This window comes from Oryx dammah, unplaced genomic scaffold, assembly GCF_014754425.2.
Source record: "Oryx dammah isolate SB20612 unplaced genomic scaffold, SCBI_Odam_1.1 HiC_scaffold_3, whole genome shotgun sequence".
In the NCBI taxonomy this organism is placed as follows: Eukaryota; Metazoa; Chordata; class Mammalia; order Artiodactyla; family Bovidae; genus Oryx; species Oryx dammah.
The window spans coordinates 96721152-96742242 of NW_024070187.1; the positions used below are offsets into that span (position 1 = coordinate 96721152).

At 37.9% G+C, this 21091-nt stretch overlaps 1 protein-coding gene and 1 non-coding gene across 3 annotated transcripts in view; both read left to right on the forward strand.

Annotated features, from left to right (window-relative positions):
* Window positions 1-21091, forward strand: part of COPS4 (COP9 signalosome subunit 4) — a 39147-nt gene that overhangs the window by 6231 nt on the left and 11825 nt on the right. For both annotated transcript variants that reach the window (XM_040237236.1, XM_040237237.1), the window contains exons 2-7: window positions 3384-3463; window positions 6872-7023; window positions 8047-8150; window positions 12804-12957; window positions 13118-13268; window positions 20533-20703. In XM_040237236.1, coding sequence (XP_040093170.1) covers window positions 3384-3463; window positions 6872-7023; window positions 8047-8150; window positions 12804-12957; window positions 13118-13268; window positions 20533-20703 — 812 coding nt within the window. The remainder of the gene's footprint in view (window positions 1-3383; window positions 3464-6871; window positions 7024-8046; window positions 8151-12803; window positions 12958-13117; window positions 13269-20532; window positions 20704-21091) is intronic.
* LOC120862341 lies at window positions 16762-16896 on the forward strand. Its single transcript, XR_005720764.1, has one exon. It is a non-coding gene; the product is annotated as a small nucleolar RNA SNORA70 (small nucleolar RNA).

Here is a 21091-nt window from a genome sequence, read left to right on the forward strand (position 1 = left end):
AGATCTGCTGGAGAATGAAATGGCAGCCCACTCCAGTGTCTTTGCCTGGAAAATCCCATGGACTGGGGAGTCTGGTGGGCTGCATGCAGTCTGTGGGGTCACAAAGAGTCGGACATGCCTGAGCATCTGCTGCTGCTGCTGCTGCTGCTAAAGTCGCTTCAGTCGTGTCCGACTCTGTGCGACCCCATAGATGGCAGCCCACCAGGCTCCACCGTCCCTGGGATTCTCCAGGCAAGAGCAGTGGAGTGGGTTGCCATTTCCTTCTCCAAGGCATGAAAGTGAAAAGTGAAAGTGAAGTTGCTCAGTCGTGTCCAACTCTTAGCGACCCCATGGACTGCAGCCTACCAGGCTCCTCTGTCCATGGCATCTGAGCGTATTATAAATTTGTCATGCCTTGTAATGTTTATTGTTGGGCAAATTAATTTAAAATGTATTTTTAGAAGCAACTGGAGGCCTATGATATTACCTTTCAGGGAGGAATTTCGTTTCCTTCTGCCAGGAACCTGACAGTGCTAGGAGTCTAGGACCAAGGTTTCCAGATTTACTGGTCTTCCTACCAGATGATCCTTAGAATAGAATTTGTAACCTTACTTCCAAAGTGCGAGTGTTTCCTCCTCTGGCGCGTAAAAACCCTCAGACCCCTGTTCTAGTTTTATTAGTTCGCCAGAAATTGCAGCTTGCCGTGTTTCCAGCAGACGGCAGAACACCCCAGAGCCAGCCCACTCCCTTCTCCCCCCAGGCACGCCTCTGCCTCTCAGACATCCTTCCACAATCAGCAAATGCTTTCAGGCAGAAGCTGCGAACCTCTTTGTGCCCTTAGTCTCTTCTGATTACCCTTTCTTGTTAGGATTTTATGCTGTTAAATTTTTTTTTCATTTCTTTCAACTTTATGTTTTTTTGGAGGTCAGTGTGGTCCAATCTCTAGTTCACCAATATTATAAACAGAAAGATCTCTGAATGCATACCTGTTACGCTCGTTTTGAGCATATATAGTGACTGTGGTACATTTTCACGTGTATGTGTTTTATTGACCTCCAAATCCCTTCAAGTGCCAAGAAATCAGAAATTGATATACTGAACTTTAATTCACATATGTGATAGGTGCTTGATAAACATTTGTTGATGATAAATGCATGGGACAGATACAAGATTGCCTTAATTAACTAAATTTCTTTTCCTCCATAGTATTTTTTTTTTAAAGGAAAAATATATGGTACTTGTCATGTACCACTCCACATCAGGCATTTTTCCATCTTTCCATTGTTTTAGATTTAAAAAAAATTTTTGATGTTCCCAATATAGATTAGTTGATTGATAAGTTGTGAAACTGTATATTAAAACTTAAGTTATTAGCAAATTTTTATAAGTGAGACATTGTCATCTTTGAATATAATATTATTAGTATAAGATAACTGGGATTTAAGAATAAGAGGGTTTACCCATAGTCTTGATTTAATTTATATGAAAAATAAGCTAATCTAAAAAAGAAATCATAAACCAATGAATGTATTAATTAAAATCATGCCCAGGGCAATAAAGTGTATGTATAAATGTAGATAGGGAAAAAAAATCCATGTGCATATGAGTGTGTGTATATGTATATATACAAAGAGAGAGAATGAGAGTTTTTTGTGTGTGGGATCTCAGTTCCTTGACCAGGGATTGAACCCCGGACCATGGCAGTGAAAGCCTGGAATCTTAACTAGTAGGGCACCAGGGAACTCCTGAAAATGAGATTCCATCTGAATAAATTATTAGATGACTGTATTTTATCCCTCAAATTTAGCAATTTTTATTTTAAAGCTTGATAATATTTCCTTTCTTTCTTAGACTAGTTTGACTTTTCTTTTGGAGTTGGCTGTCTTTTCTGTCAGTATACCTGCTTTTACAAAGCCAGTTTGATTCATTGCAGTTTTGAGAAATCATACAATCAAGTTTCTGAGAATATCAGATAAGACTCAGTGAGTGCTGAACTGTAGCTTGAGGATGTGCCTTACAAATACAAGTCATAAATTTGAAAGAATTTGGGTCCTATTTGTGTGTTTTTGTTTCTTGACTATATTCTGGATAGTGTTTTGAATAATTGCAATTAGGTTTTTAAAATGCATTAATGAATGCTTTTAATAAATATTATGATTGAGACAAAGAGGATTAAGAATAGTATAATACCTATGTATCAACCACTCAATTTAAGAAATAAAATGTTTTAATACCGTTGTATCTTTGAGTGCTTATGATGTGCCAGGTACTGTTCTAGGCATTATATGTGCTATACTTAGTCGCTCAGTCATGTTTGACCCTCTGTGACCCCATGGACTATAGCCCGCCAGGCTCCTTTGTCCATGGGGATTCTCCAGGCAAGAATATTGGAGTGGGTTGCCATGCCCTCCTCCACATAGGAGTAAACGAAACAAAAAATCCTTGTCCTGATGGAGTTGACAGGTTAGGAAGCAATTTGCTATCACTTAATAATTCTTATCAGTCTTGTTTTTAGCATTACCCCCTCATTTTTAGAATGCTGCTTTGAATTTTTGTGATCATGAATATTAGAATAGTTGTTAGAAGCAAATGCAGGTAAAGAACTAACGGGCACTGCCTGACAGCATGAAGGACGTTCAGTCAGTACATTTGGCTTGGTGGGGTGTGTTCTGTACACACTAAGACACTTGATCTCTAGTATTTGGCTTCATTGCCTGGTCAACATTACCCTGTTGTTGGTAACCCTATATTCATTAGGGCCATAAGGAAAAGGTTCTGGGTCACTGCAAATAATGTCCTTGTGCGTACTTTAGTGAAGGATATATAGTTTACCTTTTGAGGCACTTGAAAGAAAATTGATGTTTTAAATTCAGAACTGAAACTTTAAAGAAAAAGTGGCATCTTAGATCCAGTAACTTAGATTTAGTCTTTTTGTGATGGACATGAAAACTTTAAAAATTGTGGTATACTGTAAACAAAACTAGAAGTGGCACTTTGAATTATAGATTTAATGTTTCTTATGATGGACTGAAAACTTAAAAAAAAATCTGTAGTGTACTACTATAAAGAAAGCCACAAACTAGAGCACAATGAAAGAAACCAGGGTAAATAGAAATAAACATCAAAGTTAGTATTAGATTATATGCTCATGCTCAGTTGCTCAGTGTGCGACCCCATGGACTGCAGCCCTCCAGGCTCCTCTATCCATGGAATTATTTAGGCAAAAATGTTGGAGTGGATTGTCATTTCCTCCTCCAGGGGATCTTCCTGAGCCAGGAATCAAATTCATGTGTCCTGCATCTCTTGCATTGGCAGACAGATTCTTTATTAGTGAGCCACCTGGGAAGCCCATAGTCTATATAGGTGACTTCTAAACACACATTTTTTTTTCTGTATTATTTTAGGTATCGTCAGATCCTGGAAAAAGCCATTCAGTTATCTGGGGCAGAACAACTAGAAGCTTTAAAAGCTTTTGTGGAATCAAGTAAGTGGAAGAAAAATTCCATGTTTGCCTTATATTACCAAGTTAAGACTTAAAAGCTTGCTCAAGCCTTGTTTTAGATTAAATTGTCAATATAATTTACATTGCAAGTAAATGAAATATGCATTGAGCTTGATTGATTTTAGAATTTAAACTACATGCCACTTGGTATTTGTTTTTCAATCAACTGTGAAGACGTTGTTACGTTTACATATATGGTTTTGCATAGTTATTAATATAATAACTGCTGAGAGGCAGTTTAGCAAATGACAGAGAATAGTCTGGATTCAAATCCTGGTCTGCTGTTTTATTAGCTGTGTGATCTTGGGTAGATTATATAACCTCTCTATGCGTCCTTATTTCTTTGTCTATAAAATGGGGATATGATAACTACCCTGTAGAATTGTTGGAAAATTAAATGAGTTAATATCCATAATAAAGTGCTTACAACAGTACCTGGCATCTGATAAGTGCTAGAGAAGAATTAGCTGTTGTTAAGAACATTTCTTTTGAATGGGAACTAGAAATTTCCATTCTTTTAAGATATTCTTCCCTACTCCCTTACTTCAAACATACCCAGTTATTTTGAAAATTACTCAGGATTCAGGCTGGAATTTATTCTGAGTTCACAATATTAATGATACTTGATAGTGCTTTACAGTTACAGTGTGCTTTCACACACATGCATCACACAGGCTCTGTTTTGTAACCCTGTGATTAACAATATATGTGTGAGTTCAGTTCAGTCGCTCAGTCGTGTCCGACTCTGCAACCCCATGAATCGCAGCACGCCAGGCCTCCCTGTCCATTCCCAACTCCCGGAGTTCACTCAAACTCACGTCCATCGAGTCAGTGATGCCATCCAGACATCTCATCCTCTGTTGTCCCCTTCTCCTCCTGCCCCCAATCCCTCCCAGCATCAGAGTCTTTTCCAGTGAGTCAACTCTTCGCATGAGGTGGCCAAAGTACTGGAGTTTCAGCTTCAGCATCATTCCCTCCAAAGAAATCCCAGGGCTGATCTCCTTCAGAATGGACTGGTTGGATCTCCTTGCAGTCCAAGGGACTTTCGAGAGTCTTCGCTAGCCCTATATAATATATTATAAAATGAGTCTCAGGATTAAGTGATTATTTTCCCCAAGGACATTTCGTTAGTCTGTGGCAGAGCCTAGACTTCTAACAGTTATAGGTGCCTAATGGCGTTTGTAATGAAACTGTTCTCTGTCACATCTGGTATCATCCAATTCCAATGAATACACTGTAAACTGATTAGTTACACAGCCTGTCAGTTACTGCCTCACATAACTCGGGCCTGCAATGTGAAACAAACTGGCAGTGGTTTCAGAAAAACTCATAGCTTTTTAAAGACCACTGCACTTAGTAAAAGAGTAGTGCTTTTTATAAACTTTGAATCCAGTGAACCACCAAAAAAAAAGCAGTCTACTGTTACAATCATTTGCATCAGCTGAATAGTTTTTGAACCATCATTTATTTCCCTAGTAACTACTGATTTAAACTTAATTTATCTAAGGAGTGGTTTACAAACACGATGCATCTTTTAAAAATGTAATTAAAGTGATAATAATAACTGACATTTGTTGAGTGATATGTGCTACGTATTTCTTAAAGTGCTTTAGGTAAATTGCATTTAAGTTTCACAGCAACCTTCTTCACAGGTTTCTTCTTCTGTGAACCTAACTTCACAAAAGAGAAAAGAGAAGCACAGGGAAATAAGTCTCTTGCCTGAGGGCATATAATCAGGAGGGTTTGTAAGCAGTGTGGCTTCAGAGTTTTTATCCTTAATCATATATAATAATACAGCATAAATGTTTACAAGCAAAGGCATAAAATATGTTTATATATCTTCTTGTTTTGTCACTAAGTCCTGTCCAACTCTTTGCAACCCTGTGAACTATATAACCCTCCAGGCTCCTCTGTCCAGGAGATTCTCCAAGCAAGAATACTGGAGTGGGTTGCCATTTCCTTCTCCAGGGGATCTTCCCGACTCAGGGCTCAAACCTGCGTCTCTTGCATTGGCAGGCAGATTCTTTACCTCTGAGCCACCAGGGAAACCCATCCATACATCTGTGCTGACCTAAGTTGTTTTTTTTTTATAGTAGAAAATGACTTTTTATATATATATATTTTTAAGCCTCTATTTATTAAAATTTTTTTGTTCTTTTCTTTTTTGGCTTCACCATGCTGCATATAGGATCTTAGTTCTGCATATGAATCTTAGTTCACTGACAGGGATCAAACCCATGCCCACTCCTGTGAAATCATGGCTTCCTGACCACTGGACAACCAGGAAATTTCCTAGTACTGATCTAAGTTCTTATTTGTTGTTTTTGTTGGTAAACTACAAGTGGCAGTAACTATCTCTACTCACTGTATTTAAACTGAATGAAAATTGTTTCACTGTTTCTTCTTTAACTTTTTTTTTTCTGTAGCTATGTGGGCTATAAGGATGTAGATAAAAATATAGATATTTCTGTGCCTTCACTTTGTAGAAATATAAAAAAGAGAAAGAAATAACATAAAATTCTCAACTGTTAACATTTTCTCAGCCATTTCTGATTCTTAGAAAAGTTGTGGTATTTAAAGTGTCTGACTCTTTGAGACTCCATGGACTGTAGCCTACTAGGCTCCTCTGTCCATGGGATTTTCTAGGCAATAGTACTGGAGTGGATTGCCATTTCCTTCTCCAGGGGATCTTCCCGACCCAGCGATCGAACCCGGGTCTCCTGCATTGTAGACAGACACTTTACCGTCTGAGCCACCAGGGAAGTCCAAAAGAAGAGAAAGGAATAACATAAAATTCTCAACTGTTAACTTTTTCTCAGCCATTTCTGATTCTTAGAAAAGTTGTGGTATTTAAAGTGCTTCCCAAGTGGCGCTACTACTGCTGCTACTGCTGCTAAGTCACTTCAGTTGTGTCCGACTCTGTGTGACCCCATAGACATCAGCCCACCAGGCTCCCCCGTCCCTGGGATTCTCCAGGCAAGAACACTGGAGTGGGTTGCCATTTCCTTCTCCAATGCATGAAAGTGAAAAGTGAAAGTGAAGTCGCTCAGTCATGTCCGACTCTTCTCGACCCCATGGACTACAGTCTACCAGGCTCCTCCATCCATGGGATTTTCCAGGCAAGAGTACTGGAGTGGGGTGCCATTGCCTTCTCCACCAGGTGGCACTAGGTATTTTTAATGTTTTGGTGCAGTTGTTAAGTGATCAAATAATTCAGAATAAGAAAAACTGGTTCTGTAATATAAGGTCATAGGAGTATGGAGATCAGTAAGTAATGCTTTGAAAGGTACACTAATATATTTTAGTATTAATTTTAGGTGAAAATTGATTGCTTAGTGAAAATATACAGATTATTCATGGTTTTCTTTTCCTTTACTTTTTTTTAACAAGTGGTAAATGAGAATGTCAGCCTCGTGATCTCTCGCCAGTTGCTGACTGATTTCTGCACCCATCTCCCTAACTTGCCTGATAGCACAGCCAAAGAAATCTATCATTTCACCTTGGAAAAGATCCAGCCTAGAGTCATTTCCTTTGAGGAGCAGGTAAATACTTAGAGCAGTGATTTTTGTTTTATTTTTAGGAATTTGTTTATTATGTTTTCTTTTTTTAAAAGTATTGTTGATTGTTGATTATGACTTTCAGGTGTATGGTAGAGTGATTCACAAGTTTTGCAGGTTATATCCCATTTATAGTTAATATTATAAAGTATTGGCTATTAAGAGTGGTGATTTTTAAACCTGAGATAGCAGCAATTATTTTGAGAGATACCATTAAATTTTTAAAGGAGATAATCATTCAATTTTATTTCTACAAAATAGTGTGCCAAACAGCATTTTACAATATAAGATTAAATAAGTATTATGATACTTTAAGTCCAGCTGACATTTGCTTATATACTATAATTTGCTTTTATGAACCAAATACTACTTTTTAGACTATTTTCTTTTTGAAAGTTATTTATGTATTTACTTAGGACTGTGCTGGGTCTTTATTGCTGTGCAGGCTTTTCTGTAGTTGTGGGGACCAGGGGCCACTCTCTAGTTGCAATGTGAGGACTTCTCATTGCCGTGGCTTCTCTTGTTGCAGAGTGCAGGCTCTCGGCACACAGGCTCAGTCGTTGGGGCTCATGGGCTTAGTTGCTCCTCAGGAAGTGGAATTCTTCCTGATCCAGGGATCAAACCTGTGTCCCCTGCATTGGCAGGCAGATTCTTTACCACCAGACTTCCAGGGAAGCCCTAGATTATTTTTAAAAATCAATAGATTGTTAATTAGGCTGAGAACATAGGAGAACTCCAGCATTATATATGCAGTGACACAAAAGCAAAACTTAATATTTAAATTATTGCCATAATCCACATTACAGAAATGTGTTAGTTCACTGTTTTGATATTTTATGACTGCAGAGTTCACAAAAGAAATTTGGGTAGTCTAGGAAACTTTTACTATTTACTTGCCTGTAGAGTGTGTTGAATAAGAGCATTGTCATGATAGATTATTATTCTATTTATTTTAATTAGTTACTAATATCAATAGAAATAATTTAACCCATATACTTCCTATTTTAGGTTGCCTCCATAAGACAGCATCTTGCATCCATATATGAAAAAGAAGAAGATTGGAGAAATGCAGCCCAAGTGTTGGTGGGAATTCCTTTGGAAACAGGACAAAAGTATAGTAAATAGTGGATATTGGATGGATATGTATAACTGTTCACTTACTTTTTTCTTCCATTTTAGAACAGGAAACAGATAATGAACAATTTAATGAATAAATAGATAAATTTTGTCCCGTGTTAGAAGGTGATAAGGGCTATAGAGAAAGGGGATAAAGTGGGGGGCGGGATGTGTTACTAAACATGGTTAGAGTGGTAGGGTGGTCCTGATACCACCTTTCTAAACACTTGAAGGGGGGAATGGAGAGGCTGTGGACTCCCTGAGAAAAGAGTGTCAATAGATCCTCTTGGAGAGGATGGCTAGTGCGAAGGCTTTAAGATGGGAGCTTACTCAGTGTTTTAAGAAGACCAAGGAGACCACTGTGGGTGGAGTGAGCAAAGGGGAAAGTGACAGAGGGTGAGATCAGAGAGGACTGGGGACCAGAGTACGTGGAGCCTTGTCAGTCATTGTAAGGCCTTTGGCATTTTTCTAAGTGAAACTGTGAAAAGCCTTTGAGGGATTTTGTACAGAGGACTGACGTGATCTGAGTTATGTTTCATTTTTTAAAAAAACATTTATTTACTTGGCTGTGTCAGGTCCTAGTTGTGGTGCACAGGCTCTCTGTTGTGGCGTCTGGGCTTCTCTGGTTGTGATACGTGGGCTCAGTAGTTACGTTGCACGGGCTTAGTTGCCCCACAGCATGTGGGATTCCTGGTTCCCTGACCAGGGATCAGACCCACGTCCCCTGCGTTGGAGGGTGCATTCTTAATCACTGGACCACGAGGGAAGTGCCTGGCATATTTTAGAGTCATTCTAACTACTGGGTTGAGAATGAACTGTAGGCGTGCAGTGATAGAAGGAGGGACATTAGCTGAGAGGTTTATGCACTACTGCAGGTGAGACAGAGATGGTGAGAAATGTTGGACTTTGAATATGTTTCTAAGGTAAAGCTAAGGATTTCTTGACAGCTTGGATATAAGAAAAAGAGCCAAGAGAAGTCCTGAGTTTTGGTTTGAGCAATTGGAAAAACAGAGTTGCCATCTACTGAATGGTAGAGAACAGGTTTTGAGGGAAGATCAAGAGTTCTGTTTTGGACAAGCAGAAATACCTAGTAGAGAGTTGAATTTGTTAGTCTGGAGTTTAGAAGAGAGGTCTGGACTAGAGATGTGTTGACGCCTGTGGGAACCACTGGTATATAAATGGAATTTAAAGCCATTAGACTGGATGAGATCTCTGAGGCAGGGCATAGAGGTAGAGAAGGGGACTGAGTACTGGGTCTTCTGACATTAAGAGGTCAGGGCAGGAGGGAGATGTAGTGGGTGAGGATTGTCCATTGAGGTAAGAGGGAAGCCAGGAGAATGTGGAGTGTGGTATCTGCGGAGCCCAACGAGGAAAGTGTATCAGCAAGGAGCAAGTGATCAATGTGGTGTTGATGGTCACGTAAGATGAGGAGTTGAAGGTTAACCATAAGAGTGAGTGATGTGGAGATCATTGGTGGCCTTGACGGAAGCTGGTTTGGTGAAATGGTGAGAGCAAAAGCCCAACTAGAGTTGTTTACAAGAAAGGGAAGAGAAGAATTGGAGCTGGTGAGCATGGGCAAGTCCTCAGGGAAGGGTTCATCAAAGGGAGCAGAGAAGTAGGGTAGAAGATGACAGTAGACGTTAGGTAGAGATTGTTTTTTTTCTTTTATGATTCAGTGGAAGGCAAAACTCTGATCTTGGGGAGTAATGGAGGGGATTCTTGCAGGAGTAGATGAGAGGGGAAGGAATCCAGTGGAGGGATAGGCTTCAGATAGGCCAGCAGATAGTTCATACTTGGCAGAGTTTTTCAACCTTGGCACTGTTGGCCCTTTAGATTGGATAGTTCCCTGTTGGGGAGGCTGTGCTAGGTATACGCAGACGTGTAGCAGCACCAGGGGCCTCTATTCACTGGATGCCAGTGGCGCCACTACTAGCTGTGACTATCAAAAATGTAGACATTGCCAAATAGTCCCTGGTGGGCAGACTAGTCCCCAGTGATCTACCCTAACAGCCAGGAACACAGAGTATATGGTGAAGATGTTGGTAATACGGTGGTGGGGCTTGTGTAAGTACTCTGATTATTTCAGTATCCTTAGTGAAGTTGGAGTCAGAGTCTTCAGCTGATAGGGGTGGGAGTAGTGAGGTTGAAGAGATACAAGAATATCAGAAAAGTTCTCCAGGAGAGCGGGATAGTAAACAGACTAAAGATGGACAGTATACTTGGCAGCATTAAGGCTCGTTTAACAGTTGTAGTCTGTAAAATGAGATCTGGCAGATTGGTGGGGTGTTTTTCTCCATCGGAGTTCAGCTACATGGTTGGAAGAAAGGAGTGGATGAACTCTCCGATTTAACCAGCATTTTGATTTTGCCCAACAAGTACAACAGCATGAGAGCAACAAGGCAGATGAGTGCATACACAATTCAGTGATTGTAATGATTGGCCATAGGGGTCAAGTGAGGTCAGGAGGAAAGTGAGGCTTTTAAGGAGAAAAATACAGTAACAATGTAATAGGATCAGTGGTTTGGGGTCACAGTGAGTTCAGTGGATTTTTGGATTTGAGATAGTAGAGAAAATGAGATGGAAGAACTATTAGAAAAATTAAGGTGATAGTTTGTAACTCTTATTCAGCCAATCTTGCCTTTGATATGATTCTAAAAAAAATTTAGGTCTTTATATTGTACAGAAAGATGAAAGTTGTGAAACTCTTGGTTGTATTATTGAACATAGTTCCTTTTTCAGTTGGCAACTATAAAAATACGAACTAAATGACAAAAAATATTTTCAGTTACTTCTCTACTCTTTTACCAGGTGAATAAGGGATTCTTATTTTGTCTTCCTTAGTATTTGTGATCATAAGGCAAATACTACTTCAGGTATCTTGCCTTTTGTGTGAAATGATGCCCCTTGAAAAAGCACTCAGTATATAAAAACGCCTTTATATATAGATGTTGAATTTTGTTTTCTAAGGCTTCTTGTTAATTCAGTTTTTTCCTTTGATAGTTTGAAAAGGCTGAGAAAGTTAAAGTGTTAGTTTCTCAGTTGTGTCTGACTCTTTGCGACCCTATAGACTGAAGCCCGCCGGGCTCCTCTGTCCAGAGAATTCTCTAGGCAAGAATACTGCAACAGGTTGCCATTCTCTTCTCCAGGGGGTCTTCCTGACCCATGGATCGAACTTAGGCCTCCTGCATTGTAGGCAGATTCTTTACCATCTGAACCTCCATGGAAGCCTCTGAAAAGGCTGAGGGCTTTCTTAATCACTTTGGTCTTATGCTGTCTGGAGCAGTGTCTCGTTAGTACAGAGCAAATGATATATTTTCATTGGTAGTTGACATAAATACAGATACTGTTCTTTGCAGTGGTGGTTATTAACGTTTTGAGAGTACTGTAACATTATGTATGAGAATACCAAGAACTGAAATTTCTATGGTTTTCTAAACAAGTTAAAGTGATTTGGATAAATTATTGAGAGCTTGTTTCCCTAAAAAAGGATTCATTCTGATTATGAAAGTAATAGATATACTTGGCATAAGAAATGAAAATGCAGAAAAATATGGTGCTATTTATAACAATATGTGTAAATATGAGTTGTGAATAGAGATAATAGAAAACATTAATAATATATGACTTATGGAAAATTTTGAATTAATATAAAATTTTTTGAAGAATTAGTTTCAGAGTTAGGGCCAAGTCAATTGTAAACTCTGTTCTTGCCACATGGTAACACCACTTTTGGTGATAAGTAGAATTAACTTTTCTGTGAGGGTAAATCTTGAATTATGTGAGTTTTGAATTATATAAGGTCTTCAGTTATGCATTTCTTGCATATAAATGTGACCTTTGGGATAAGAAGAAAAATGAAAACTACCTGTATTATCACTCCAAGAGATAATTGCAATTCCTCTCTTGATGTATGTATATAGAAATACATTTTGATAGTGTGTTTATGTACTTTTTTATCCTTTTTTTCATTTACTGAAAACTTATGACTAGTATCAGAAATAATTATTATAATAACGACACTGTATATAATTATTTTATATATATGTAATTGTGTAGTGTCTGTCATCTTTATATATCACAACTTAATTAATTACCATAAATACCATTATGGGTGATTTCCATTTTTTTCCTATTACGGATATTTATGAATAACTTTACAAACGAATATTGTCTACATGTATATGTGTGCACATGCATGATTTTGGGGGGGATTTATTTTTTAGAGGTAGAATACAGTAGGTGAAGAGTATATGCATTTTAAAGGATTCAAAGAATGGTTGGAGAGCATACTGCCAAATTGTTGTCCAGAATGGATGTACATGTCCATAGTTCTTTTGGTGGTGGTACATGATATGTCCTTGAACTGGGCTTTTAAAATTTTTTTAAAGATCTTTGATTTGTGAGATTATCTGAGGATTAGAAGAAGCTAAAATAGATATGAATAATGACAAAAATAATGAAAATTCAGTAAAATTTATTTTGGAAATGTTTTTTAGCTTCTTTGTGTTTTTCCAATGCAGTAAAAAGTTTGAGTCCCTTATAGTAACAGAATATATGTGTACATATCAGGAAAAGATAACTTATTTTCTACCACCCCTAAAAATTTTCTTGGTGAAATAGTCATTCTGTGTCTTTCTGTTATCACCTAGACAGTACAATGTTGATTATAAACTGGAGACCTATCTGAAGATTGCTCGGCTATATCTGGAGGACGATGATCCAGTCCAGGCAGAGGCTTACATAAATCGGGCATCGTTGCTTCAGAATGAATCAACCAATGAACAGTTACAGATACATTATAAGGTGACTGATGAACTGGTTTGGAATTAATTTTGTGTTGGAGAATCCCACAATATTAAGGTGCTCCAGAATATCTGATAAATGCTGTTGTTATACATTAGAAATTCTCTTTTCTTTTGCTTTTTAATTTTTCCCCCTAATTGAAACATTTTCCCTCTTATAGGTATGCTATGCACGTGTTCTTGATTATAGAAGAAAATTCATTGAAGCTGCACAAAGGTACAATGAACTCTCTTACAAGACAATAGTACATGAAAGTGAAAGACTAGAGGCCTTAAAACATGCTCTGCACTGTACCATCTTAGCGTCAGCAGGTAAACAAATCATTTATGCTTTAATGAGTAGAAAGCTATCTTTGTTTAATAATTTTAGGTTCGTTGCTATCCACTGGAGAAGGGATAGGCTACCCACTTAATATTCTTGGGCTTCCCTAGTGTCTCAGCTGGTAAAGAATCCACCTGCAATGCAGGAGACCTGGGTTTGATCCCTGGGTTGGGAAGATCCCCTGGAGAAGGGAAAGGCTACCCACTCCAGTATTCTGGCCTGGAGAATTCCATGGACTATATAGTTCATGGGGTCGCAAAGAGTCAGACACGATGGAGTGACTTTCACTGCTATTTGAGGATTTGGTGAGAAACTGTTCTTCAGGAGAATGTCTTATTAATACAGTTATGATAAATTTAATTAAAACATTTAAGCAGTAAGAGTAGGTTGCTAACTTAAGACGTTTTAAAAATATGTATTTACCAGCCTCTTACCCACAGATATTAGGAATTGTTAAGAGATAATCTGAAGGTTAGTTCTGCTAAAATATCACTGAAGAAAATGGATATTAAATTGAGAATTACACAAAGGGAAATGAAAATTAAAATCTAGAAATGGGTGATATAATTAATGTACTGCTTTGGGGATTTTTAAAAATTTTTAATATTCAAGCCTCAGTTTTAGACCTGGCACTTATCTTTTTCTCCAGTAAATATAAGTAGTAAACTGTTCTTTGTCCTTTTTACTAAACTATAGCATGTAAATCAACTTATAAAGCAGGAAAGGACATTGAGAGGAAATGCTGATAATTCTAAGCCATGGTGTTTCTAAATCATTTTATAATGTTTGTTTTTGAACTGTGTTTAGTTGAGAGCCTAATGACATATTCAGACTACACATTTCATTCTGTATAAAGCAGTGATCTTATTTATTTTTGTTACTGAAAAGATAGTACATAATATGGTACCACTTTCTACTCTGAAGAACTATTACTGATTTCTTCTATCTCTTTCAGTATATAAGTGTGTATCCTCCTTTTTATACACAAATTATAACATGATATACACACTTTTGCAGGGTGCTTTTTTTATGTGGCTGTCCATCACAGTGGTCTTTATACAACTCATAAAACTCATTGTTTTTTATTTTCTATCCTTTGGCTTTATCATAATTAGCCAATTATGATGCTGTAGTGATTATACGTGTATGTATAGGTTAAATTCTTGAATCTAAGGGTGCATACATTTAAAATTTTGATAGAAATTAAAGTTGCCTTTTAACGTTACCCTCTAAACAATAATGTCTGTGTGTACCTAATTGTTGTTGTGTTGTTCAGTTGCTTAGTTGTGTCTGACTTTTTGTGACCCCATGGACTGCAGCAAGCCATGCTTCCCTGTCCTTCACTATCTCTTGGAGTTTGCCCAAATTCATGTCCGTTGGATCAGTGATACTGTCTAACCATCTCATCCTCTGCCGCCCTCTTCTCCTTTTGCCTTCAGTCTTTCCCAGCATCAGGGTCTTCTCTGATGTACCTGGTTATTCACACACACATTTCCAAATTTTTTTATCCTTACTAACTTGGTAGAAGAAAGGTAATATTTCATTCTAGTTTTAATTTGCATTTCATTTACTATGAATGCTTTTGAGCATCTTTTCATGTGTTAAAAAAAGTCATTATTGAAAAACCCATTTTTTTGGAGTAAATTAGTCTGTTTATGTTCATTAGCCATTTTTTATCTTTTTCTTATAAAAACTGTTCACATATATAAGAAATTAACAAGTTTTTCTCCCAATTTATTATCTCTTTTTTGGCTTTATTTTTTAATTTTTGCCACTCAGAAACTTTAGATTTCTATATAGTTAAATATTTTAATCTTTTTATAGCTTTGGGGTTATGTTGACTTGCTTAAAAGGTCTTTCCTATTCTGAAATTACATATTTTAGATTCCTTCATGTTTTCTTCTGGTACTTTAAGTTCTTGAATCCTCTGCTCTTTCAGTTCAGTTCAGTTCAGTTCAGTCACTCAGTCGTGTCTGTTTGCAGCCCCGTGAACCGCAGGACACCAGGCCTCCCTGTCCATCACCAACTCTTGGAGTTTACCCAAACTCATGTCCATTGAGTCAGTGATGCCATCCAGCCATCTCATCCTCTGTCGTCCCCTTCTCCTGCCCTCAATCTTTCCCAGCATCAGGGTCTTTTCAAATGAGTCAGCTCTTCACATCAGGTGGCCAAAGTATTGGAGTTTCAGCTCAACATCAGTCCTTCCAATGAACACCCAGGACTGATCTCCTTTAGGATGGACTGGTTGGATCTCCTTGCAGTCCAAGGGACTCTCAAGAGTCTTCTCCAACACCACAGTTCAAAAGCTTCAATTCTTTGGCGCTTAGCCTTCTTTATGGTCCAGCTCTCATCTCCATACATGACCACTGGAAAAACCATAGCCTTGACTAGCTGGACCTTTGTTGACAAAGTAATGTCTCTGATTTTTAATATGCTGTCTAGATTGGTCATAACTTTCCTTCTAAGGAGTAAGTGTCTTTTAATTTTGTGGCTGCAATCACCATCTGCAGTGATTTAGACTCTGAAAAATTGAGAACCCTAGAGAGCTTTTGTTTATGTAGAGTATATCTGCTGTTTAGTGTATTAGAAATCGAAGTGAGTAATTTAAAAATAGTTATTAATTCATTTAAAAGTAACAATAATAGATCTGTTACATATAAACATAAGTGACTTTTTTGGACATACCACATGGCTTCTTAGTTCCTGACCAGGAATTGAACCCACATCCTCTTTAGTGGAAATGTGGAGTCCTAACCCTGGAACCATCAGAAAAGTCCATGCTTGTTTTTCTAAATGGCTAGTTATTTGAGTTGGCATTCTTTATTGAATTATGAATCCCTTTTCTCCCTGTTGCTTTGAAGCACATTATAATAGATTTTTGGACATAGTATTCTATTCCATTAATTAGCCTCTGTATTTATGAATATACTAATACTATGCTCTTCAAATTATTATAGCTTTATCTTTATAGTGTCTTAGCAGATCTTCTTACTCTTCATTACTCTTTCCTAAAATTTCCTGGCTTTTTGTTATATTTGCATTCTCTCATTGTCTCTCTTTCTTTCTCACACCCACACTCATGCATGCACACACGTGCACACACACACACGTTTTGATGTATCATTTTAAAGTAATTTGAGGGCCATCATGACACTCCTTCATATATCATGATGTATTTCCTAAGAATAGAAACATTTTTTTCTGTGTAACTGCAATACCATTATCATCTCTAAAAAAGTTAACACTGTAGAATTTAGCAGCTGGTCCGTATTATCACTGCTTCAGTTAGCTCAAGGATATCTTTTATACCTGCCTTTTTCATCTTAAATAAGGAGGAATTTTATGTGTGTTATTTGGTGATTATGATTCTTTAGATTCTTTTAGTCTAGAAGAGTTTCCTCATTCCCCCCACCCCCAACTTCATTGTGGTATAGTTCACATACAACATTGTATATAGTTTCCTCACTTAAAAAAAAAAAACTTTTGCAGCCAATTAAGCCGACTGTGCTCTTTTCCCCATGGGGGCCCAGTGTGCAGTGGCTGCAAACAGCAGCCTCCTCGATAGTGTATGCAGTCTGTTGCTTGTGCAGGTTGCCCTAAGGGACCTGGGATACTGCTCTTTCCAGTGGACTTTCACGACTAGCATGCTGTCCCCAATCTAGGTTCCAGACAGGTATGTATGGTGCCTTTGGAAAGCCCTGGGGCATACTGGCTAGGATCCACATTGGCCAAGTCATAATGTCCATCCGCACTGAGTTGCAGAACATGGAGCCTGTGATTGAGACCCTCCTTGGGGCCAAGTTCAAGTTCCTTGGCCGCCGGAAGACCTCCATCTCCAAGAACTGGGCATTTACTAAGTTTAGTGCAGATGAACTTGAAACCATGGTGGCAGAAAAGCAGCTCATCCCGGATGGCAAGGGGTCACATATTATATACACAACACTGATGGTGGCCCTCTGGACAAATGAGGGGCCCTGCCCTTAGGAGAGCCTTGGTGCGGTCGCCTCCTTCCTTGTGCCCACCGATGAATCTTACGTTCCTGTCCAAAAAAAAAAAATACTGACTTTGAAGTTATTATAAAGAATATCCTTCATCCTAGATTTTTTGATCTATATGATATGTACTGTGCTTAGTTGCACAGTCGTGTCTGACTCTTTGCAACACTATGGACTGTAGCCCACCAGGTTCCTCTGTCCATGGAATTTTCTAGGCAAGAATATTGGAGGGAATTGCCGTTTCCTCCTCCTGGGGATCTTTCCTACCTAGGGATTGAACTTGCGTCTCTTGTGTCTCCTGCATTGGTGGATTCTTTACACTGTGCCACCTGGGAAGCCCTCGTTGATATAAATAAATAAATAAATATATAGTTAATGTATTCCTTAATCCCATAGGTTCCTTATAAAATAGAAATTATACCCAGAAGTTATATTAGATTCAAGTTAAATTTTTTTCTAGCAAGAATACCTTATAATGATACTATATACTTGCTGTTGAATCCTGTCAACACATACTGCTACATTGTCCCACTGTTAGTGGTGCTGAGTTTGTTCATTTAATTAAGGTAGAAACTCCACTGTAAAGGTACATTGTCCTCTTTGTATTTTGTAAGCAATTCATGGGGTGCTGCTTTGACACCACAAACATTCTGTTTTCCAAATTCCTTTCCATAATTTAATATCTGTTAATAATCCTTGCTGGATCACTCATTGCATGTAGTATAAAATGAAAATGAAAAAGAAAAATGGTGAATTATTCATTCTTTGTTCCTTTTTTTTCCCAAATATCACTGTGAACTTTTTCTGTGCTTATTCTTCTGCATGTAGAAGCATACAAAACTGTACATACAGAAACATGTATGCACAGAAAACATGTACACACAGAAAACTGTACATATCAAAAGTATACACTTCAGTGAATTGTCAGAAATGAAAGCCACCATATAGTCAGTGCTCAGAAAAAGAAGCAAAATATTACCAGCACCATGAAAGCCTCTGTCCTGCTTTCTCCTAATCTCTGTCCCTAACCCCCAACCCCTAAGAGTGGTCATTAGTATATATTAGTTTTGTCTGGTTCTTATGTTTATATAAATGAAGTCATGTAGTATATATACTCTTGTCTTTCTTCTTTTGCTCAACTTTATGAAATTTATCCACATTGTTAGAGGTATTTTCTTCACTTTTGTTTTTATGTGGTATCCCATTCTGTGAATATACCACATTGTTTATCCTATTGCCTTGTCATTGGCTATTAGTAATAGTACTGCTATGAATATTCTTATATATTTGACTCAGTTTTTAAATTTTATTTGTGTGTTACAATAAATTATGGTTGTGATTCTTTTTGATGCTCTACTACTAAGTCACTTCAGTCGTGTCCGACTCTGTGCGACCCCGTAGACGGCAGCCCACCAGGCTCCCCCGTCCCTGGGATTCTCCAGGCAAGAACACTGGAGTGGGTTGCCATTTCCTTTTCCAATGCATGAAAGTGAAAAGGGAAAGTGAAGTCGCTCAGTCGTGTCCGACTCTTAGCGACTCCATGGACTGCACCCACCAGGCTCCTCTGTCCATGGGATTTTCCAGGCAAGAGTACTGGAGTGGGGTGCCATTGCCTTCTCCGATGCTCAAGTTGTCCCAAATATGACCAAATTATGTCTTTTTGACATGGCCCCCCTGTTAGTCTTTGAGTACTTGCCCGATATATAGTATAAGAAGATGCCTTAGGCTCCTTTTGTTTTTTTTCCCTGCCCCAGACGTGAAATTAGCTATTTTTTAAGGGTTTCTAGTTCCTCTTAATGAGGTTAGCAAGATCAGGATACTAGGTATGCTCACTGATGCTGGATGTCATCGTCATTTAGGCTCTTTCAATATTTAGAGCTAAAAATAAATTTAAAAAGAAAAAGTCTGTTCATAATTTTATTTCCATTAGTTCACTTTTTAATATCATCAGTTATCATGTGATTTTCCACCACTTAAAGGTACTCGAAGGTGTAAATTGAGACCATGAAAATCAAGTTTTCTATCTGAGAAATGTTTGTTCATCTTTCATCAATTGTTTATTATTACCAGAAGGATGCATGTTTGTTACAGAAATATAAGTAAGCAAGAAGAAGAAAATAGCAATTAGCTGTAATTTGAACCATGTAACATTTTGGCATATGACTGGTTCTCCATATCAATGGTTTCTGCATCTGCAAATTCAACCACCCATGGATTAAAAATATTTGGGGAAAAATTTTTTAGGATGTTCCAAAAGCAAAACTTGAATTTGCTGGTGCCAGCCAGAACTATTTACATAACATTTAACATTTTATTTACATTTACATTGTATTACATTACATTACAATGTACATTGTACATTGTATTATACACAATCTGGAGATGATCTAAAATATAAGAGAGGATATATGAAGGTGGTGCAGATAGAACATCATTTTACTTAAGTGACTTTTGCATTGGCAGGTTTTGGTATTTATGAGGGAGTCTTGGAACCAGTCCCTGTTGGCTACTGAGAGAATGATTGTGTATCATAGTCTCCACAGATGAATATGGAGTTGATCCTTATTATTCGCAGATTCCATGTAGGTGAATCTACCTACTTGCTAAAATTTGTCACCCCCTCCCAAATCAATACTTGAGGCGCTTTTACAGTCATTTGCAGACATGTGCAAAGCAGCAAAAAATTTGAGCCCCTCTACTTATTTATATTGTTTCCAGCTGGTGTCAAACAAGGTGATGTTCCACATTGTTTCAGCTCTCCTACTATAAACAAGTGTCCTTTTTTGTGGTCTATTTGATACTCTTCACATTTTCATGCATTTGTTGCTGGTTTTGCTATTTTCAAATGGTCCCCAAGCATAGTGTGATAGTATTATCTTGTGTGCTCAAGTGTGGGAAGTCTCTGATGTGTCTTATGGAGAATATACGTGTGGTAAGTTAGATAAGTTCTTTCACATGAGTTTATAGTGTAAGCCATAAATTAAGGTGCCTTTAAACAAACACACAAAGCAAGATTACATGTTGACCAGCTGACAAAAATGCTGTGACCAAGAGCTCATAGGAACCAATCCTGTGTCAACCCTAGGAGCAGCAGTTGAGTATTCACTAATTCATTGTTGGCAGTGACTTTATAGGACATAGCTACTACAAATAATGAGGATCAACTGTATAATTTAGTAGGCAAAAATTGGGTCCTAAGAAAGATTGTTTTTCCCTGAAAGAAGAGTGAGAATATTTGATGCTCGTTTGTTTCCCTTAGGACAGCAGCGTTCTCGGATGCTAGCTACTCTTTTTAAGGATGAAAGGTGCCAGCAGCTTGCTGCTTATGGGATCCTAGAGAAAATGTACCTAGATAGGATCATCAGAGGAAATCAACTTCAAGAATTTGCTGCCATGCTGATGCCTCACCAGAAAGCAACTACAGCTGATGGTAATGACTGCTTCTTATAAGTATGTGGTAGTGAACAACACTCGGGTCACACTAGTGGAACATATGTTAAATTTGAAGAGCGTTGTATCTTTCTGTAATATTTTTATCTAATGCTTGATAAAAAATGAATATTGACTGAAGATGAATATCATACATGGATTTGAGTTTGAAATATAAGGGTAGACCTATTGGAAAGCATTTTTTGGAATATTTTTTGGAAACTGAAAAGGCAGAAGAATTATAGGCTAGGCTTATAGCACCTGATTTTTTTAAAACTCAAACCATTTGGTAAGTACCTTAATGAATTTTAAACATCAGTTTATAACAGCATAATTACCCAGTCCTGTTTTAGATAGAGCAAAATTTGGCACAGTAGCTTGCGCAAGCT